The sequence below is a fragment of the Phycodurus eques genome, chromosome 16 (assembly GCF_024500275.1).
Source record: "Phycodurus eques isolate BA_2022a chromosome 16, UOR_Pequ_1.1, whole genome shotgun sequence".
Lineage (NCBI taxonomy): Eukaryota > Metazoa > Chordata > Actinopteri > Syngnathiformes > Syngnathidae > Phycodurus > Phycodurus eques.
This window is the reverse complement of record NC_084540.1, coordinates 6,159,762-6,182,899: the sequence shown is the minus strand read 5'-3', so window position 1 is coordinate 6,182,899 and position 23,138 is coordinate 6,159,762. Positions and strand designations below refer to the sequence as shown.

Sequence of the window (23,138 nt, the reverse complement as noted above, 5' to 3'; positions counted from 1 at the left end):
TGATTCAGGCCATTAAATGTGGTGATAATTCAATCCCAGTTCTCCATGCAGCAAAACAGACAAAAGGCATGTTGTTGACCCTTTCAAACATGGGCAAAAAATATAATATATATTTTTTTTCCACTAAACAAATAAAAACAGAATACAATGATTTGCAAATCATGTTCAACCCATATTTAATTGAATACACTACAAAGAAAATATATTTAATGTTCATAAACTCATAAACTTTGTTGTGACTGTAAAACGTCTTTTACAGTCATTGCCACTTACAAGCAGTGAGTTCTCCAGATTCTCTGGACCTTTTGATGTTGATATGGATCGTAGATGATGATGATGAAATCCCTAAATTCCTTGCAATTGTACGTTGAGGAACATTGTCCTTAAACCGTTGGACTATTTTCTCACGCACTTGTTCACAAAGAGGTGAACCTTGCCCCATCTGACTGAGCAATCCAGGGAAGCTCCTTTTATACCCAATCATGACACCCACCTGTTCCCAATTAGACTGTTCACCTGTGGGATATTCCAAACAGGTGTTTGATGAGCATTCCTCAACTTTCTCAGTCTTTTTTTGCCACCTGTCCCAACTTTTTTCGAATGTGTTGCAACCATAAAATTTGAAGTTAATGATTATTTGCTAAAAACAATAGTTTTTTTTTAATAAGTTTGAACATGAAATTTCTTCATGGAATATATATCATGAATATTGTGTATTCAATTAAATATAGGTTGAACATGATTTTGCAAATCATTGTATTCTGTTTTTATTTCTGTTTAACACAACGTCCCAACTTTATCAGAATCATCTTTATTTGCCAAGTATGTCCAAAAAGTATGTTCATTGGAGTGGGGTTGTACCTCTGAAAGAACCGGTGGAAAAACCGGTGGATAGACCGTATTGCCATGACAATTATTAGCGTTTGAATTGTTTCCGTCATACATGGGGTGCAACTAAAGAATTTTGTTTGCTGATTAAAAACATCCACATAGAATGTCCTCTGCAAACCCTGTACAGGATCCATTTGGAGAAAAGCGTGGTCGATTTGACTATCAGCGCCTGCAGGCTCGACTCGGCGCCATTCATCGACGAATACGGGAGAAACGTGTGATGAGCGATCCCAATGACGATTCTGACTCTGAAACCAGTTCCTCTGAGACGGACCCTGACAGCCAGGGCAGCATCCAGCCATGACTGTAAAACACGGACGGGCCACTAAGAGAGGACACCTTTTTTGCTTCAAGATAAAACAAAAATAATGTTTAATAAAATATTTCCATGTTGTATGGTTTTGGGGGAAAAAAAGCGATGGAGTTGCTCTCCACAAAGTGACCATACTGCAGCAAAAGAACTCAACACTATTCAGGAGTCAAACACTGGCAAATTTAACCCTTGTGCTACTTTTGTAGCTTACCAGCTGTTATTTTTAATTCATGTTTGGACTGGAAGAGGCTGTGCAGGTGTATTATACATAGTTTAAACATTCCCTTGTGCTTATGAAAAAGTACATTAAATGACATTGCCATTTAAAAAGAAATTGGTCAAACAAGTAGCACGTTGTCTTTTGATGATGTCCCTCAACTGTTTTTACCATTTCCATTTAAAAAGAAATTGGTCAAATAAATAGCACGTTGTCTTTTGATGATGTCCCTATTCTTTTTTTATTTTAAACCCACACTGGGGGGATCTGGGGCATTAGGCATTTAATCTTGAGTACTACAGACATGTTTATACAGATACACACACACACACACACGTGTATTATCCATACAAATCGGTCACTTCTCGGCAAAATTTGCCGTTTTGAACCATTTACATGAATCGTATGGATCCGATCGAGTTTTTCCTGTGGAGGGCGGATCGAGACGAGTCGTTATAGGTGCTCGGGACCTACTTTGGATAAGTCACAGGAGTTTAGAGGAGAAAAACACTCCGCTGCTTCTGCTGTTAAAAAGTAACGGTACTTATACTCAATTATGTTAAGAAGTAACAGTACTTGTACCCTGTAACAATGAACTGTCGCTCGCTACTTTTATTTATCAATTTTCTTTATTGCTTAACTATTTTGGGCGCGAGACTTCGACTTCCGCATTGGGCGCTGTTTACGCCAATCAAATTTAAGCGCGAGTGACTAAGTCCAGTTCAATCAAACGACATGAAAGTCATATGACCTCACACGTAAATTGGGCTTCCCGTGCATAGGTATTAACATTCGATAAGGCAGCCCCGCTGATTGTTGTAGGCCGACTGTTGTGCCTATGTGGTGGCCATGTTGGGAAGGCCTTCGTTGCCATAAAGCAAGCATGCCCAAAGTACGGCCCACGGGATTTGGACCCATCCAAATTTTCTCCGGCCCGAAGCACGTGTCATAAAATCAATCAAGCCAGCACAGTTTACCATCATAAACAATACACACATACCAAAAAAAAGCCGTTTTATATTTCACCAGAGGGTGGCAGTAGACCTGTGGCCGCAATCGTCGCGTGACCCCTGTGTGAACTTTTACCCCTTTGGTATGTTTTTAGCCCATTTCTAAAATGCCAACAAACTAAAAATTAGAGGAAAGTTGACGAGGGCCGCCGTGTCCAGGACAAGTGGATTTTTTTCACTGACATACGAAACAACTGCAACCAGTTCGGGGTGCACCCCGCCGCCTCACTCCCCGATGACAGCTGGGATAGGCTCCAGCACGCCCGCGACCCTAGTGAGGAGAAGCGGCTCGGAAAATTGATGGATGGACGAAACAACTGTGTCTACCTAATTTGCCTAAGAGACTATGGCTGTTTTCAAGGAATTTAATATGAAGAGGCACTACCAGACGAAACATGCTATGACAAGCTAACGGCGAACAAACGTGCCGAAAAACTGAAGCCACTGGAAGCTGCTTTGATAGCACAGCAGCGCTTTTTCACGAGCCCCCTGCCGCAAATGAAAATTCTACAAAGGCGAGCTACGAGTCTCAGCGAATTGATTTTTTTGTGATGATCAAACCACAGTTTTGTCAAATTTCAATTTTAGTATAGTCACTATATTATTCTTTGTCAAAATGCACTGGGGTGTGATCTGTTAAAACAAAATGAATAAATACATGTTTCTAAAAACAATTCACTTAACTTTCATAAAATAGTTCATTTGTATTTAATTTATTATTATTTTAACCTTTAACTATCCTGGTAATGCAATTTAAAACAGATTCTCATTTGCAATATCGACCAAGCTGCAGACTAGCAAAGTGGTGTAGTTACATATTTACATGTTAATTTACAATGGTAATGGTTCGAGGAATGTCAGCCCGAATGGTCGGCCCATACATTTTCTTCTGACTAAATCTGGCCCTCTTGGCAAAAAGTTTGGACACCCCTGCCATAAAGGCAACGGCGCGCTACTTGTGTTTCATTTAGATGAACAAAAGCAACAGCTGTAATGTATTTGTCTGGCACTGTCTGCCCAAAGGTGGATATTTCAGATCACTTGTTGCTTGAGAAAACACTGTGCAGTAAATTGTAAATGTTTTTTTTTAGTGTGTGCTATTTACTGAGTACTTATTTCACTGTGTACTTTTTACTCAAGTATTTTTCGGAGGGCTACCTTTTTACTTGAGTCACATTATTGTCAAGTAACAGTACTCTTACTTGAGTACAATATTTGACTTTTTACCCACCTCTGGAGTGGACATCCTCTATTGCTACTCTTACATTTAAGCAACATTTTTGCTCATCAGATGAGCCAGTGTCGTTTTTGTTTGCGTTGAGGTAGTGTGGGTCGTGGCCCTGGTTGTGGTCTCAGCGGAACCGCAAATCACACATAACATCGGCGTCGAGCTGATCCGCTTGTACATCTTGTTTTAATTAGGAAACACGCCTACAATTATCTAATTAGTTTACGGATGTTAATGTTAAATGTATTAAGCGACGGAGCGATGTTAGTTCATTCTATTTTGTGACATAATCTGTAACTTCAAATTCAGAAATGGCCAATAAAAAGAAAAATACTGTATTTAATATTTTCCTGGAGGATGCGTTTGGGATTATCCTTTGAAGTTGGTAATAGTGAAACAATGAATTATGTTAAAATAAACAAATACTTGAAATTGTTTAAACTATGCGGCACGGTGGCCCGACTGGATAGAGCGTCAGCCTCACAGTTCTGAGGACCCGGGTTCAATCCCTGGCCCCGCCTGTGTGGAGTTTGCATGTTCTCCCCGTGCCTGCGTGGGTTTTCTCCGGGCACTCCGGTTTCCTCGCACATGCCAAAAACATGCATGAATTGGAGACTCTAAATTGCCCGTAGGCATGACTGTGAGTGCGAATGGTTGTTTGTTTCTATGTGCCCTGCGATTGGCTGGCAACCAGTTCAGGGTGTACCCTGCCTCCTGCCCGATGACAGCTGGGATAGGCTCCAGCACGCCCGCGACCCCAGTGAGGAGAAGCGGTTCAGAAAATGGATGGATGGATGGATGTTTAAACTATAATCTATGTAAATTAACTTTTTGAATGGTTGTATGGAATGAATAAACCTTTCCATGATACTAAATTTTTTTGGAAAGGGTCTGTATATCCATCCATCTTCTGTTCTGGAGCCTATCCCAGTTATCTTCGGCCGAAAGGTGGGGTACACCCTGAACTGGTCGCCAGCCAATCACAGGGCAGAAAAACAACCATTCACACTCACGTTCACACCTACAGACAATTTTGAGTCCTCAATTAACCTACCATGCATGTTTTTTGGATGTGGGAGGAAACCGGAGCACCCGGAGAAAACCCACGCAGGCACAGGGAGAACATGCAAACTCCGGTGGGCGACCGGTTATCACATCTGCCTAACAGTTCTGAGGACCGAACTTCAAATCCGGCTTCGCCTGTGTGGAGTTTGCATGTTCTCCCCGTGCGTGGGTTTTCTCTGGGTATTTAGGTTTCCGCCAGCATTATTCAAACATGCATGGTAGGTTAATTGAAGACTCTAAATTGTTAGTTGTGAATGTGAGTGTGTATGATTGTAGGTGCCCTGCAAGTGGCTGGCGACCAGTTCAGGCTGTACCCTGCCTCTTGCCCAGAGTTAGCTGAGATAGGCGCCAGCATACCTACGAGTGTGGTGATAAGCGGTACAGAAAATGGATGGATGGATAAAGGGCCAGAAGTATATTAGCGAGAACATCCCGTTAGAGGTCTTTAACTCAAAAATATATTTTAAAAAGTCATATTGTCATGGTCTGTGCCCTCCAGTTCCTTTTTGGGAATTTGGGTGGCGCTTTGTGCCTCGCCTTTCTCTCGCTCTCTCCCCAGCAATTATCACTTCTCACCCACGCACCTGTCCTCCATCAGCACTCATCACACATATAAGCCTGCCAGATCCAGGAATCCAGCGCTGGAGTATTTACGCTCGTTTGTGGTACACAGGCCTACTCTCATGATTCCTTCTCGTGCGTTCAGATTGATTCCTTGGCGAACTGCAATTCTACTCATCCTCTTGTGTCGTCCTCTGTCTCCAGTGCTCCTTCCGTATCTCCTGCTTCGCTGCCTGCTCCAGCCACGGCCGTCAAACTCTTCCACCTGCCCGCGCTCCCGCACCTTCCCTGTTCCGAAGGACCACCATCACTCCTTGGATATCCTACCCCCTGAGTTGCTAACTTATAAACCATTCTCATCTACTTCCTCCGCCTGCTTTTGAGTCCAGTCCAAAAACCGTTTGATACAAACCATGACATAATTTATATACAGCTCAGAATTGTGACATTAAACCCCATGAACATTGCGTTCATATATACATACATAATACTGTATGCTGTAAGACCAACCATTCAACAATATTGGCTTAGTCCTAATTAGATACGTCTATTTTATTTTAAGAGCCGGATGTGCTAACCGTGCCGACACATAACAGAAATGTAGTTTTATGAAGACTTTGAATACTAATATATGCTATGTACAAACTAATGTAAAATCCTCTGTGTCCTCAAAGAAGTAATGTTAATGGTTTTCCAGTCAGTAAGATATTCAGTAGCACCTTGGCTTTATATAACATGTAAATGACAACAACTAACTTTGCTCATTCCAATTCTCTTACCTGTAACAACATAAACAGTTTCCTACGATTAAATGCAGCAAAAATGAGGATTGGTAGTAGTGTGTTGGTATTGAGTGGTTGAAGTAAAGAAATGTGCTACATATCCTGGTTTAAACCGTGTACTTACACCACGACAGCATTTCTTTCTTTCCGTATTGCTATGTACAGGTACCGGTCAGAACCCAGTTCAGTTCTGAGGAACCCAGGTTCAAATCCGACCTCGCCTGTGTGGAGTTTGCATGTTCTCCCCGTGCCTGCGTGGGTTTTCTCCGGGTACTCCGGTTTCATTACACACATACCAAGAACATGCACGGTTGGTTAATAGGCGACTCTAAATTGCTCGTAGGTGTAATTGTGAGTGTGAATGGTTGTTTGTTTCTGTGTGTCCTGCAATTGGCTGGCGACCAGTTCAGGGTGTACCCCGCCTCTCGCCCAGAGTCAGCTGGGATAGGCTCCAGCATGCTCGTGACCCTAGTGAGGATAAGCGGTACAGAAAATGGATGGATGGATGGATGGATGATTATAGGCTAATATGTGTTTAGAATAAAAACTATAGCCATTTTTCTGTACTCAAAAGAGCGATCAGAGGATGATGGCCACATAACCTACGTTAACTTGTGGAAAATGTTGACTTGGAAATACAGTAGAATGAGCCATAAACAATGCATGCTCTCTTTCTGCTCCAGAGAAATGTGCAATTCTTGAGGTGTTTTAAAATTAAAAAATATATATATTTTAAGGATTAAAATTTGCCTAAATATCAAAATAGCTACAAACCATAACAATGTGGAGAAATACGAGTTTAAACCATATTTTAAAAAAAATCGCAGTATATGTTAATACATCTATTTAAATATAGGGTATGTACTATGTACATATACGTAGCCTATAAGAAATATTTGAGATGACCAATTAAAATGTCTTACAGAGACGTTCATAATTATGTGGTTGTTTTTCTGAATATTTTAATTAAAAGAAAGTATAAGGTACTTTGTTTTTTAAAATCATTATTCTTTATTAGATTATGTCTGTATTGTCTGTGTGATTTGTACATACGAGAATAGCCACTCCCCTCCTGATCCCATGGTGCACCTGGTGGTAAACTCAAATTCAATCTCCTTCACGGTCTCAAACAACCGCTCGGACGTGTTGGGGATCAAATTGCGTCAGTCGGCTGCTGCTTTCCAGGTAAATAATTGTCTCAGACTTTTAAGCCATTTTAGAAAAGATTGGTATTTTCGTCAGGAGTCCTGACGCCTTGCGTGTTCTTAGCTGCTTCATGCCTTTAAGCACCAATTCTTTTCGTCACTCCACTCTTCAACGTTTAATCACACCGCCCTAAAGTAGTAATTCCACACAGACAAGAGTAAAAGTTTACTCTTGTCTGTGTGGAATTAGTACTTTTTAAGTGGGAAGATTTTCATACAAAATGTGTTTCACGTGTTTCTTTGCTGTAATTAACGGTTTAACTTCTCCATCGGCACGCAGCTGCGTTTTTAACAGTCGCTTTTCGGAAAGCAACCTAAGGGAATCGTTAAAGTGGCTGTATGGAAATACTACATTAATGGATTTTTAATGAATTCGTTCAATTTTGTTGTCATTGTAATGCTGCCCCGTTCCGGCTGTCCTAAATATTACAAGTAGTGCTCAACTTATTGCTTGAAATATTTTGATTGTGTTCTTTAAAAAGGGAAGTAGTTTTTGAGCGCTATGAGGGAACCGGTCTGTTCAGATCACTCACTGCTTGTCTGAGGTGACTTCACGCGTACCGGATGTCAGGAATGTTTCATTTTAGATTTCAGGTGTATCCAAATTCATAATGGCATTGGTGGTTTATTTATGATTTTTTTTTTTTATTAAGCTCTCCATATACACACACAAAAAAAAATAGATTTTGGCTACGGTATAGGCTTTTAAGTTGTACTATAAACTCTGCGCTTACATTAGAAAACATTATTTATTTATTTATTTTATTTATTTTACAAACTCACACTCGTTGACTTGATAGGTTAGGGATAGGCTCTCATCTTCCCTGTGGCTCTGATGAGTGAGAATGGATTGTGCCTTAAAGCTTCACTTCAAAGAAAGACAAACTTGATAATACTCTAGTTTGCGAGACTCTCCCAAATGAATGATCATTTTAAACTCTGTTTGTGGCAATGTTGGATGTATTTGTAAAAGTTCTCTTCACTTGACTGGCCAGACCACATACTTATCATGGATAGTGTTACTGTCTTCAAGACTTACTGTCTACAAGTTCTGTAGTGTCATACCAAGTATAGTATATGAAGTAATGTTAAGTCAGACAGAATTTTAGTACCGGTGCACCTCCCCCAAAATTTAAGGAAATGTTTTGTGGGCTGTTGAAAATGAGGTTGAATTTTTTTGGGGGGCCAAAACCAAACAATATATGCGGAACGACTCATAAAAAACCTATGCTCATAGACATAAAACCGATCATACTCTCAGCGTGGTGGCAGTATCATGCTTTGAACATGTTTTTCATCAGCTGTATTGCTTTTAAAGTCAAATTAGGATATCTAATACAGCTTTGTCCAAGAGGGCATTTTAAAAATCGGCTTTGCCTTTTCTTGAACATACTTAAAACTAATCAAGGTGGGTTAACATACACCAAGCAGTTAAACATATATAAATTAAAAAAACGTTTGCTTTGTATTGTAGGTGATCATGTAAATTATTAGTATACTGTGATTATTTTTGGAAAATGTAACATTCAAGACCCTGTAAAGTGTATTAAGAGATTTGTTTCGAAATACATTGTACATGTTTGTATAGATATGCTGTAAATGGAGGACTGACTGAGAACTGTGTAGTACTCAAGTGGTTAAACTGTTTTTCACCATTTAAGTTTTTAATAATTTTTTGTCCCTTTCCAACAATATAAAAATGTTAGCGCCTTTGTTAGAATCAACAGTTAGGTGTAATTGTGATGTGCAATTAGCTAGGTAGCTATGCCTACACCTAGGGGTGCACGGTATAGACGGTAATTTAGGTAGATGGTATGAATTTGGCGGACAGTATAGATTTAGACTCGACTGACCAATCGCGAAAATGCTCGTTGACGATAAAGCATCCATTTTTCCAGGTCGTAATACTGGTATTTGGTTGAATGGGGCGTGGTTTCAGCGGACACGCCCATAATGTAGAGTAGAGAGAATGGCTTGATTGTTAGCAATTTTTAAGCCTAATTTAGAATCCTTTTTTAAAATTTTTATTTTTAATTTTTTTTATATATAAATCAAATTTGGCTGGCTTCTCTGGTATGTCAAATTTAGAGGACTATCACTTTACACTGACTCTTAAACTTTTACTTTTTTCCTTTTCAGTGTGGCTGTAATGCTCTGTAATGTTTTGATATGGGCTGACTAATATTATTTTCAGACTCTGACACGACCCAAAACTAGATGCGCTCCACAATTGATTCCTGGACCTGACATTGGCAAATGCCCTGACAAACACTATGGGGGAAAGTATCCTGACACACTACTTAATCAATTATTAATCAGTCTGGAGTTATACTAAATCCCTTATTTCTTACGAATTTGAGTTCTTCTTCTAAGCACCTTTTTGACAATTGTATGCTTTCATCATCATGGAAAACGTTTGGGGAAGGCCAAGCTCCAGCTTGACTGTGCCCTGTGCACAAAGCAAAGTCCAAAAAGGCATGTGATGTCTAATGTGGAAGAACTTAAACTGAACCCTGACTTCAACCCCAACAAACACCTTTGGGATGAAATATAACAGAGATGGTGAGCCATAAGGACCGCTCTCAGGTCCAAAATCAATATATTTAACACCAATAACACCATTTATTTTGCTGTCCGCTACTACATTTTGGACACCTAACGGTAAAGACATTTTGGCATTAAAAGTTTGAAAAATATTACTTTACAATATTTTTTTTGTCTCAAACAATTATGAGCTTATGATAACAACTGCCAATAATTCAAACATTCATATCGGTAAAATAAATAGATTTTCAAAAGGAAATTCATTAGGCCACGTCTTTATAGTTATAGATCAAATTGTATGAAAATGACCAACATAGCGTATCTTCAAGCTATTTGAACCATTGACAAAACAAAAAACATTAAATTCTGTCAATTGGATCTTTGAAACATGAACTCACTGGGACTCATTTCATTGTCTAATGATGTCACAACAAAATATGTGAATAAAGTTGAATGCCGGATGCCGAGATTACATACAGTATCAGCCTTGTTTTGTTCTATGTGTACTTGCACGTTGCAATCACTGTGATAAAATGTAAGTCAACAGGATTTTAACATGTAGCACTGAAGTCATCAGTTTATGCTCTTGCAACTGATAAGAAGTGAGTGATGTCACATGATTTGTTGTGATGCATTTTGTACTGTTCTTGGAATTTTTACTGAACACAAACCAATCCGGTCGGGACATGGACATTGTTTACGAGACAATCCACGGATTCTGAGTGAATAGAAAAACTCTACGAGTAAGCAACCAATTTTCTTGGTGCCTTGCATGTATGAAAATTATTTTTGGTTCCTGCTTTTTATAGTTTTTAATGAGCATATATTTGCTATAAGTGTATAGGGCTGATGATTTTATATTTCTATTCAAAGTAAATGTTATACTTTAGGTGCATGTATGTTAGTTTTTTGTTCAAATTTCTTTTAGCAATATCAGAATACTGAGCATGATAATTTTCTAGTGTGTGTGTTCTCAGGCATGTGCACAAATAGACCCTTAGTAGTGCTCGAGCATCAGCCCAATTTTCCCTGGTTTAGGAAAGTGCCCTTTGCCTGGAGCCCCCCCTTTTTTTTTTTTTTTTTTTTTTTTTCATTCAAAAATATTAAAACATTTTAAAAATGCTCTCTCTATCATTTCACCTCAAGTGTTTTGATGGGTATTTATTTGAGTTCTTGTGAGAATTGTGTCCCTCGCTGATCCCCAGTCCTCACAAGCCACTGCCATTTGATCGGTGTTCTATGGACTTTTTATATCCGCTTTAGCTTCCCTTCACAACCTTTGTAAGTTTGACTGTTGATTGTGTTCTCAGAAAGTTAAATACATCTACTGTTTTGTGAATTTTGCCAGTGGGTGTGCTTTTTGTTTGGCTTGAGCACCTGCCCCCAAAATTGTCTTTGCACGTGCCTGTGTGTATTTATATGACTGCGTCTGTAAATAATAGCATGTACTGTATGCATGTAGCTGTGTGTTGTAGTATTTTTGACTCCTTGGTGAGTTAATGGTACACTATCTCATTAGCGACATGTTAAAGATGCCTGCTCTACAACAAATACATTAGAAATGGTAAAAGGTAGCATTGCACATATGAGCTATAGTGAATATGAGTTATGATAAACCCACAGTGGAATAGACGGTACACAGTTTATCGACATTAATTGGTGTAATACAAATAATGTAAATTAGAGATGAAACAATATGAACATATCGCGATTGTGACCAAAATGATATTGGCATTATAAAATAACTTTGCAGCTAGTTAGCCAACAGGCCAAGTAACTTAACACTTGAAGTCAAGGTAACAATGCCATGATAAACATTAACCGTTACCGCATTTAAGTTCTACACGGCATTTCCCTTGTCTGTCAGCCATACTACTATCGTATTGGAGCTGCAGTGTTTTGTTTATAGTAGCTACTCAGTTGGCAGTACTGCCTGTGTGAGAACAGGCTGATCACAATTTATGAGGGTCCTTGTCCGTCCCCAACTGTGGTCGCTTTTTCTCTGGGGGGAGTCCTTCTTGTAGCACAATACAAAAACGTTGGAACAAAATAAATATAATGTGGCAAGAAGTTATCCAAGGTTGAAAGGTTGTTCGCAATAGCAGACCCCACCCCTAGGGAATAGGTTCCTGGGCCATCTCTAAAGCCCGATCCCCGAGCAGGGTCTCCATTTGGCTGTGAAAAATGATCAAACTTTATTTTTGGAGGAGTTCCTGTGATTTAAGAACAGGGGTGTACTACCAAATTCTGGGGCCCACGCCAAAACAACCCCCCCAACACCCACTCGCACACAAACACACACTGTATTCTGTCCTTAAATTGTTTCTCATTTATGAGCATCAATGTAATCAATAACAAAAGTTTGTTTCAAAATTATTAGGATAATAGCTAAACAGCTACTACTATTACACTATATAGCTAAACAGACTTAAGTGCTATTTTTAACTAAGTTTTATTTTCCATATTGGACAAGGAATTAAAAATAAAAAAGGTGGTAAACTACCTGTCGAGCAGAAATGCTGCTAAATCTGTCACTTCTGACGCTTGAGTTCCCTCCACCACAAGAAAGGCAGCTCATATGTTTACCCTTGTTTCGTCTTGGGATCTGTCCATTTCCTACTTTCGTCGCTTTACTTCTGTTTGCTAGTCTTTTCATCCCCCCCCCCCCCAAAGAGGGTGGATATTTTGCCATAGTTTCAGCAAAGCTCCTGAAAACAAAGGAAAGTGTAAGGCTGCAGAGATGTGTCCACTGTGTGCCCGCGATTGCATGGCAAGCAATTGACACCCTCGTTGGACACGCCCTCTGTCTCTGATTGTTTGTTTTTCCTTGGGTGCATTGGTTTCTTAAAGATTAAATTAGAGGTACAAGATGAGGTCAGAGAGGGCTGATCTTCTTATAAACAGATAATTTTAGTGATGGCCTACTGTCAAGTCATACTGACAGTTTTAACAAATATGACAAAGTGTTTGTTTTTAAATTGCAAACTTCCCTTTACTCAAATAGCTTGTTTGCTGCTATGACCAGCAGAGCAGGCATATTTGGGGACAGATTTGGAAAATGGTATATGATTAAGTTTATTAGTGTTGTTGAACATAACCGCTGTGAAACATTCATTAAATAACATGTTATTGATCTGATTCAGATAGATGCTGTCTTGAAGCAAAGCAGAGCGTGAAGCTACTGCAGTGTAGTCCAATGTTTGCTGCTTCTTGCAGCACGCACACACACACCAACTACTTTATCATTCACTCCTCCCAGGTGGAATGAAGCATTTTGCATGTTTGTAAGGTAAGGGGTGAAGTTCCTGCTATGTGGGTAAGCCTTGAATGACCAACTGGTTGAATCCAGTGTATGTGGAACCTACTCCCGTGTTTGGCAAAACATGTCTAAGCACTTCCTCCCTGTTCGGGTGACATAGTGGCACCTTTTAAAGGTCTACAGTCTTTTTTAACACAAACTGTCACCACAGAGCCATTAAAAGATGACAATACTCAGTGTTTAGGCTTCATTTGTGTTTCTATGTATCATATTTGTATAAACGAATATGTACTTAACTTTTGTCTGAAGCCATAAAGGAAACATTTTAGCAAGTTTGGCTTCAAACAATCATATAATCAAACCGTAGTCATGCTCGTTAGTTTAGTATACATAGAAAGTCAGCTATCCCATGTTTCTGGTTTGTTTGTGACATTCTGCATATAGCGTATTGATACTTTGGTCAATCTGTTCTCACTCAGTTACCACAATACACTGTTAAAAAAAACAAAAACAAACCTATAGTATTTACCCAATAAATTTAGGGTAACAATTTGCCGCCAGTTTAATTGGGTAAATTTAAACCACATATTTTGGTTGAATACCTTAATTCAATAGTGATAAAATGCTTAAAAAACATGGATAAAGTTGACCACACCTTTCTGATTACATTTCAACCACAGCACCGGAGTTGAGGTGGGGGCTAGTATACTTTGTGTTCCTCAACGTCCATGTTCTCAGTACATTTCACTGATGCAGGTCTGCCTACTGCCTATTTTGGCAGAATCAAGTCTTTCAATGCAAGTGTGGTGCCAATTAACTTGTGGAAAGACTCAGCTGGCCATTCAGTGAGATGCCTACACAGACATCTTCCACATTATCGTGAGCATGGCTAAGGAAATGAAATGCACATATAGCCTACTAACCTAACCTGACACTCATAATACAAGCAGGAACATATCTAAGTAATAATCGTTTAGCTAAGTTTGTTTTCTCATACGGTGCCTTTTTCTTTGTCGTTTTGTTTGCTTTTGTGCTGATTCGCTATTTAACAACGAATCAGAGTGATTAGTTGTCACTGATGGGCAACGCCATTTTGTGCTGGTGAGTTGATGACACGTCAGCCAATTAGTGCGGCATGCACGTGCCACGTGATGCATATTGTAGTCCCAATGGCTTTTAGGTGGATTTTACTAATTTTTTCTTGGTAACACTTTTTTACTGTTGTCAAATAGGTAGTGTAGGTGAAATGTACTAAAATGTTTAGGGTACTTTACCTAGCTAAAATAATGTAAGTTTTAGAGGATTTTCATGGATTATATTTACCACACTCCAAAATCATTTTTTACAGTGTAGAAATTACAACAGTTCCTGCAGACTCGCCACAGCAATGTAGTTTACAGGTAAGCTAACAGCTAACCTAGCATTTTTGCTCATTTTATTTTGCTCAAGACATCCACTAAAAAATTACCCATCTATTTGCTGGTGTATTTACTTTGTAAATTCTTCCGGATAGCTTTGAGTTGAGTAACATTGTTTCCATTCATCAACTGATTTGGACCAGAGAAAATGATCTATAATTATGTATATACTACTGTTTGAGCAACAGTATAGTGTAAATGGGAATATGTCACATATGTATTCGATTATAAATTGTAGTTGTTGCATACTGTAATGCTGCTCTTTTTCTTGTACCCAGTTTTGCTTCAGTCTAGTGAGTAATCCTTTTATAATATAGTTGGATCTTGTGGTGCAATCTTATTTTGTTCTCCTGATGACAGACCTGGCAGGCCTGTTGGGTAAGGTAAAGAACTTGTCCACTTTCAGCCCCACCCAGATACTTGCTCCTCTTTGATATGCACCTGTCAGGCAAGCACATACCCACTCAGGTGTGGCCTTGCGCTTCATGTTGAATTGAGTTCTCCGAGCGTAATTTTATGCTGTTGAAAAGTTCATGGATGTATTTTTGTTTTTGTTTTTCTGCGCTGCGATTACACTTGGGAAAAGCTGACGGCATCTTGTTTGGACTGTTTGACGCACAGATCATCAGACTGACACAGGTGTGTTTCAATTAAATAATTCGGTTTGTGACTTAATTTTAAATGTGCCTCAGTTTGATCATTGAGCACTTGCTAAACATGTTTTAAGTTTGTGTGAAGGTCTTATATTAAGTAATGTCTTATTAAGTAATATTTATAGTACTTTGAACTATAATTTCAGGATGATTTAAAGAATCACCCAAATTTTGGATACAGGTTTCTAAATCAGCAATATTTCAGGAAAGGATATATTTGAGTGATTGAATACTAGCATTTTGAGTGATTGAATAATAGCATTTTTACAATTGTGTGTATGGAATATTTAAAATTGTTTTTATTTTTTTGAACAGAAATAATCATAAGATGGAAAACATGCCTTTTTAATTAATGGATTTATGTATATATTCACCCTTGGGTGTATTTTGTACTCTTAAGGCAAAAGCCCTGACTAATATGAAAGTAGTACCTGTGATTGGTGTCAAGGAAGTGCATTTTGAGTGATACAGCTCTACTGTTTAAAATCCACGTTAGGGTGAGTAGAAATTATCTTCGTGGTGTTTGTTCAACAGCTCATTTATTTTTAAATGTAATGTGAGAAGTTTGAAATTAGTGTTTTGGTATCCTATTTTTCTGTTTAAGGTTTAAACTCGTAATTTATAGTAATACTGTGTGTGTGTGTGTGTGTGTGTGTACAAACAATATAGCTGCTGTACAATTGTGTAGTGGTTCTCAACTGTTGTCACCCTGGGACACGTCTTTTCCTATTGTTGCAAAGTCGCTACCCAGTTTCATAGAAGTTAAGAAAAACAAAGAATCTTTGGTTTATAAATAGCCTCTGAAAATACATGCAGTATATTTCTAAATGCTGTTTGAAATGAGTTTGCTGTACTGCCAAAGGCATATTGCTTGCCATGATGTCCGCAAACCAAAGGCTGTTGTTTAGCGTAGAAAAGTGGCTAGTGCTAGTGTAACATTTCTTGTCACTTTCCTGTTATGTTTCTTGTGGGAATTTTGTTTTACTAACTATATGCAACCCACCCAAAATGGATCAGCAACCCACTTTTTGGTTCCGATCCACCAGTTGAGACTCACTGGTCTAGTGATTTTGCAGAAAATTAGGGTACCTGTGGAAATACTCAGAGTAAAAGTTCTACAGGTCCACTATGCCTAAGAATAAGGAATTGCACTCAGGAAAGAGGCGTTTCCTAAATTTTGTAGCCACTTGGGCCAGGAACTTCGGCCTTTTATGAGCCGAAGAGTGTGAGGCCGGGCCCCTTTGATCAAACGGAAGGCAGACGCACCTTTAGAATCTCATTTCATTTTAGGATGATTTGTGGTTTAAAATCAGTGGAATAAAATAACATTAATTCCCAACTAATGCACCATTTACGCAGTTTAGTTTAATCTATGCAATGAGTGTTTCAACCTCATGTAGTGGCTGATAACACTTACTGTTTGTTTGTATAACATTTGTTTGTTTTGAGATAAACACAAGCATATTCGGTTGGAAAACAAATTTAACCAGCAGATTCAAATTCGGAGAAATGCAATCACGAGTGACATTGGTGTAGTGGTAGACACTGGGAGCATTCATGCAAAGTTCTTAAAATTTCACACAACATTTAAATTCGGTGAAGCTGGTCCCGAGTGTTGTTGCCGTTGGCAGTAACCCTCCACTGTCAGTCGGTGTCACTGGTGTGGTATCCATTGTCCCAGAGGTCTTGAGTTGCATTTCACAGGGCAAATGGTCCTTTGAACTTTTATCTTGGCAGGCGGGACCAGCGGCTTTTTGGGTTGGTATCTTGAGCCCTGCACACACAGGGGGTCTTCTGTTGAATGGGACCCCAGGTTTCTAGGGTAACTGTTAATTGATTTCAAGTCCGGGTGAGAAGCCAGGTTTTCTGGTTTCTGCTTTGATGAGCTCCTTCAGACTGGCTGGTAATTCATTTAGCGTTCGTGTGAGATAAACCGGTGACCGTCTGTCTTGGCAGAGACAGGAATGCAGTCCAATCAGAGATTGGGGGTCGTGATGCCATCTGGCGAGAGCATGTCCGTTACACAACCTAGTGTCCTCCTCCTGGATTTCTCGTGTATAATGCACATTCTCCCCCCCCCCCCCCCAATATCAAGTCAATGTGCATTATACATGGGTATAGGGGAAAATGGGGTGTGGGGGAGAAACTTTCACATTTTATAAATGTATGCCACCATCTTGAGTTTATGAATAAGCTGTACACTTTCATTCCAATATGCCACCTAGAGGTTATGAAAAAGGTGTTACCCTACACTTTCATTTCAATATGACAGGGGTACGTGTGACTGCGTACATGTACAGTTGTGCTCATAAGGTTACATACCCTGGCAGAATTTGTGAAATATTGTTTTTTTAAATACAACTGACTGAGCAACAACCCTCATTAATATCTTTAGGGTTATGTTATGTTAAATGCTCAAGCTTTTCTGAAATGCTTGAGTTTAATTTGAATCCCATTTAAAATGAAAAACATTTCGCCTGGCCCTTCATGTTTTCTTTAAAGAATTGTAGCCATCTTATTCTGCCTGGGTAATCAAACATATGAGCACAACTGTGTGTTTTCTTCGTTACTAAATAAAAGTAGGGCTGTGAATTTCGAAATAAGAGGAAATAAAAAGAATTACATGTTCAAATAAAGTTCTTCAAAATAATTATTTGAAAAAAACTACCAAAATGCATATAATACTTCATGTTTTGACCATATTGGTAGAAGCAAAATCATGCCTTGTAAAAATGCATTATACATGGGTAGAAGGGTATTCCAGAATTTTGAGGTCCACTTTGCACATGCGTATTATACATGGGTGCGCATTATACATGAGAAATTACGGTAATTGTTTAACTTTACAACTAAGACAAAATATGCAACAAAATGGGTTTATTTTTGTTTTGTCATTATCTTTGTCTTGTTACAGTTTAATACGTTAAAATAAAAATCGGCAAAAAATTGGCTGATTTTTCCCATTTTGTAAAAGGCTATTAAATCGGCCAGACTATTGCCTTGACGAGCCCTAGCTAAGATTCCTGATTCTAAAATTACTGTTCTGTTTATTATCACAATTATTGTAGTTATTTATTTAGGGGTTAAAGATTATAATTTGTGCATTCATCGTGTGGAGTTGTTTATTTCAATTTTTAAAGTTTACATAAGGGATATTTGTTTCATGTATCCAGTAAATGTAATGAAAATCTGTTATTTTTTCTCAGTTGTAACCCTCGTCTGTTGCCTCTTTCTACCCTCCACAGTGCCTTTTACTGTCTCGTGACACACACCCAGTCGTCTTAGTCCTGTCATGCTAGACATGACGTCCATGGACCCTCAGGTGTGCCCGCCCCCGCTTAGTAGCAACCAGTCATTGATATCAGGCCTTGACAAATCCCCAGCCAGCGCATACAAACCTGGCCACTCCAGGAGCAGCAGCACTGGCTCCTCCAAACATTCAAAGCAGGTAACTCAACTGCAAAATCTGGTTGGCAATTTTTGTAAATGTTTAAGACCCCTTTGTCGATTGCCTGAAGTTTCTTTTTTCTTTTTCCCAGACATTTTGTTGTTGTTTTTTTAAATTTTATTTATTTTAAAAGAATTATGGGGTTTTAAATGTAGTTTTTCATCTAGTTTGTTCTTTGAGAGATTAGACCTCAATTCAGGTGCATTTTCAATTATTTCAAACTAAAACGGTTAGCTTATTTACTGGGGTAGTAAAATGTCAAATGTTTTACCTAAAAATTGTTAAAATCGAAACTATTCTAAGTATTTGACTTTTCATCACGATCCTTTGCAAACAGTAAATATGGGCAGTGTTTTTTTTTTTTTTTTTTTTTTTTTCTCATAACCTTTCCAACAGACAGACAAACCTACTTGTACATTTGTGTGGCGACATTAACTTGCTGGATCTTATTTTACTCTGTGATTGAGTAATTTGGTTACATTATGTACTTGATGCAGTCTCGTAACTGGGAAGTGATGGAGGACTTGCAGAATCTGGAACAGAATTCTGTTCCTGGCTCCTCCCTGGACTTAAGTATTCCTGGGATATGTGAGGGCTTTTTGATGAAGAGGAGGAAATACCCACTAAAGGGTTGGCACAAGGTATGTACAGCTCTAAAAAATGTTTGAATTTTTTGGGAAGCTCTAAGCCCACTTTAACATTGGCTGAAATTGAACAGATTTGTTTTGTAAATGATGTCTTCTATATTTCAGAGATACTTCATGTTAGAGAAGGGAATTCTAAAGTATTCAAAGACACAGCAAGACGTAAGTAATTAAGTATATGCAACTGCACTCTAAATATTTATCTTGTAAATGTCATTAAATATAAAGCAAAAACTTATCAAACAGGTATGCCCATTCTTGAGGTATTCACTCACTGAAATGACTCATGAAGGAAAAGTAGCCTACTAAACCTGTCCTGGATGTACAAAAGTTGAAGAAAAGATGATTTATGACACTATGACCTGCTTGCTTTTGAATGATTATTAAAAGCACCGATGGACAGTAACTAAGTCATGCGCATTGGTGTGGTGTGTGTGTCAAAGGGGACACCGTTTTCTCTGGACAGAATTCACAACATGGATGGGGGGGGGGGTTGTGCGTGCTCTGGCACCTGCCCCTTTTCCCCTTGATCCCCAAAGTGCCTTTTTGAAAACCTGTCTGTGGCCTTTCAACTCTAAAATATTAACTCTGCCAAAAAATTTATTAAATCCCCTTTTAAAATGGCGTTCTACACATTTCCGACCTGTTCTTTAGTGCATCACTAATGGTGCGCACACAAGCAGGGGCTTGAGTGTACACGATAACGCTGGTCTTGGCAGCAGAGCTGATCTAATCTTCAACAAACGAGTCATGTAAGTTGAGTCAGACTGTTACACGTTGATAAGGTAGACAATTTGGAAAATTAATTGGTAATGTAAACGTTAAGGCGGCACGGTGGACGACTGGTTAGAACGTCAGCCTCACAGTTCTCAGGACCGGGGTTTAATCCCCGGCCCCGCCTGTGTGGAGTTTGCATGTTCTCCCCGTGGCTGCGTGGGTTTTCTCCGGGCACTCCGGTTTCCTCCCACATCGCAAAAACATGCATTAATTGGAGACTCTAAATTGCCCGTAGGTGTGACTGTGTTTGTTTGTATGTGCCCTGCGATTTGCTGGCAACCAGTTCAGGGTGCACCCCGCCTCCTGCCTGATGATGGCTGGGATAGGCTCCATCAAGCCCGCGACCCTAGTGAGGAGAAGCGGTTCAGAAAATGGATGGATGGATGTAAACGTTAACAGATGTGTAGTGACTCTGTCATGACTCATTAGGGTGAAAGGTCTACTGACCGGGAGGTGTATATTACAAAAATAAAGACACAAAAAAAAACCACCTAAACTCAGGCTGATATTGTAACCCAGCTTGCGATAGCTATTTTAATGAAGAAACAAAAGAAAAGGTTCCTTCATTTGTGCTCACTGCTTTGCACATAAATGGAAAAAAATAGACCACACTTGTTTCTTTTAGCTTCTTGTTCATTTTTTTGTCTGGTACAACTAGAGGTGCATAGATCATTTTACACTTGAGACTGTGAGTCCCGGGATGCACATGTTAAGGAAACAATGAGTCCCAACCAGAGAACACTGAGTCCCTGCAACTTATCACACAATACAGATACAGTAATCGTCCGCTATATCATGGCTCTTGCTGTATTGCAGATTTTTATTATAGTTGTTGCTCCATTTTTTAAAAATACTGTTTGTACAATATTTTTGTTATCAATTGCTCTTACTCTCTCGCAATATATTATGCGTTTGGCCTGTCACAATAGCAAATATTTTAACGATATATTTTCCCAAAAACTATCACAACAAAGGAAGGTATCGTTGTTTTTTATGCCACTGATATAATGATGATAGAATATAATAATGCAAGTACATCCTTTTAAAGAACATTTTAAAAATATTTTAAGAATAATGAACATTGATATTATGGATGATAATAAATTAAATGTATTGGATAAAAAATAGAAAAAAACAAGGCTCAGACTGTTCACAAAAATTGCACTTCAACAAATTAATAAACATTTGCTACAGAAGAATAAACTTTCAATGCCGAACAGGCAATATACTGCCAATCAAGTTTCCACTTGGTTAAGAAAAAGTGCCAAGTAGCAACAATAACAACAACACGAGTAGATCAAAGCAGGCTGTTTTGATTCAGGATTTGCACTACCTTTCAAAGCTCTGCAGCATTTCTTTAAACCGTGCTTTGTTCACTGGCTATATCCCTTACAGTAGTGAGTACACTATACTGTATATATGAGCACACATGCCCCATATACACTGTCACGTTTGTATTTGCATTGTGGGGCAAAGGGTTCCATAATTGCAAGCTGACAGGAAATGTCCCACTGTGTTTTTTGTTCTACAGCTGAAGAAATTGGGAGGGATGGTTGTTTAAAAATGGATTTTGTCACTTTGAAGTTTTGTGTTGTCTTTTTTGGAACTTCATACCAATTTGACATAACAGCTCGTTGGTGTTAGCGGGATGGCAGTTTTCATCTGGCTTGAATCCAAAATGTTTCCACATCATCACGGTGGTGTTGGGTTTTGAACTAATTCCATTAATGCCGCTCAATTTTCTGTAACTGTGCAGCTACCAGCTTTCCGCCAGAAAACTTAGCTTTTTGGGTACATATGGGTAAGCAAATTATTCTCACCTTTGCTGGAAAAATCAACGCCCGGTGTCATTTAGTCTGATCTTGTCAATATCCTGCAAAGCAAGATTTTTCAGATGGTATTTTGAAGTTTGTTCCCAGTCTAAAAGAAAAGTCAATCTTACTACTGTATCCCTGTCCATTGTCTTTAGCCCAGCCTCTAACTTACCGTTTCTCGATCTCTCGATTTGCTTAGCCAATTGTCCAGTCAGGAGCGACAAATTTGTATTGTGTGGCCACAAATAAGCATTTTGTGACACACAATGAAAAAATAAATGTTCCATGTGCCCCCTTTTTACTTTGAGCCACATGCCCATGATTCATTTTGTAAAAATCTGAGTTTGGGGGGGTGACTTTAGTGAGGCAATGGCCCTGGTTATATGAGCTGGCTGGCTCCCTTTATGCTGTACAGTACAATTTAAAACTAGGTAAAAGAGACTTGATGTTAATGCTGCACATGTTGAAGCAAATCACTTTGCGAATCTGAACTGAGACCACCTTGGGATCAAATGTTTCAGATGATTACTAATGACAATTGTCAAGATGATCCATGTGCAGCTCCATTAGTCAGAAAGCATCTTTGATGAAGCAGCAAATTGGTTTGTTCAGTGGGTAGTGGGATGATTAATTCTGTTTCTCATTCTATTTTATAGATTCAAAGAGGAAAACTTCATGGCTCGTTGGATGTTAGTCTGGCCGTTATGTCTATTAATAAAAACTCTAAACGTATCGATTTGGATGCTGGAGACAATCTCTACCACCTTATGGTAATTGACACAGAGCAGCAGTAATGCATTTATTCAAATCAAGTTATTTTGCACAAATTTTCTCTCTTTTTCTGAGTTGTCTGTTTTCTTTCTTTTTGTAAGGCCAAGAGCCATGACTTGTTTTACATTTGGTTGACCAAGCTGTGTGCCCATCGTGTATTTCGCAAAAACGAGGCTATGAGCGTCCAACGTGGAGTGCTTCACGCCATCTCTCTCGGCCACAGTTCTCTGCCAGCTATGACCAATCTGGCCCAGAAAAAAAGAACTTCTGTGAGTAGAAATTTTGCACAAATTGTATTTTTAAAATATTGAATTTGTTTTATTTGTAATCACAAACTGAATGACCATAAACTTTTTCCCCGGATAAGTTCTTTGTTCATCCTTTTTTTTACGCTAACTGACCACAGAAAGAAGAAGATATTGGGGTGAAAACTAATGCAGTGGGCTGGCTTAATGGTAAAAATGTGGTGAATGACAAAGGTTTTGCAGCATGACATGTCAGTGATGAAGTCTTCTTCTGGTCTTTTAGCATTTAGTAA

General features: G+C 38.9%; 2 protein-coding genes across 8 annotated transcripts in view; both read left to right on the top strand.

Moving 5' to 3' along the window:
• Positions 1–1,638, top strand: part of ube2z (ubiquitin-conjugating enzyme E2Z) — a 30,302-nt gene extending 28,664 nt beyond the window's left edge. For all 4 annotated transcript variants that reach the window (XM_061701091.1, XM_061701088.1, XM_061701090.1 and 1 more), the window contains one exon: positions 1,019–1,638. In XM_061701091.1, coding sequence (XP_061557075.1) covers positions 1,019–1,195 — 177 coding nt within the window. In that variant the 3' untranslated portion in view covers positions 1,196–1,638. The remainder of the gene's footprint in view (positions 1–1,018) is intronic.
• Positions 1,639–7,181: 5,543 nt separating this feature from the next.
• Positions 7,182–23,138, top strand: part of LOC133415203 (oxysterol-binding protein-related protein 7-like) — a 45,724-nt gene continuing 29,767 nt past the window's right edge. Inside the window, exons 1-6 of one of the 4 annotated variants that reach the window (XM_061701085.1) lie at positions 7,182–7,252; positions 18,392–18,594; positions 19,092–19,235; positions 19,347–19,400; positions 22,486–22,599; positions 22,702–22,869. In XM_061701085.1, coding sequence (XP_061557069.1) covers positions 18,439–18,594; positions 19,092–19,235; positions 19,347–19,400; positions 22,486–22,599; positions 22,702–22,869 — 636 coding nt within the window. In that variant the 5' untranslated portion in view covers positions 7,182–7,252; positions 18,392–18,438. Of the gene's footprint in view, positions 7,253–14,598; positions 15,133–18,391; positions 18,595–19,091; positions 19,236–19,346; positions 19,401–22,485; positions 22,600–22,701; positions 22,870–23,138 lie in introns of those variants that run through there. The other 3 variants (XM_061701086.1, XM_061701084.1, XM_061701087.1) reach the window with 3 other exon arrangements.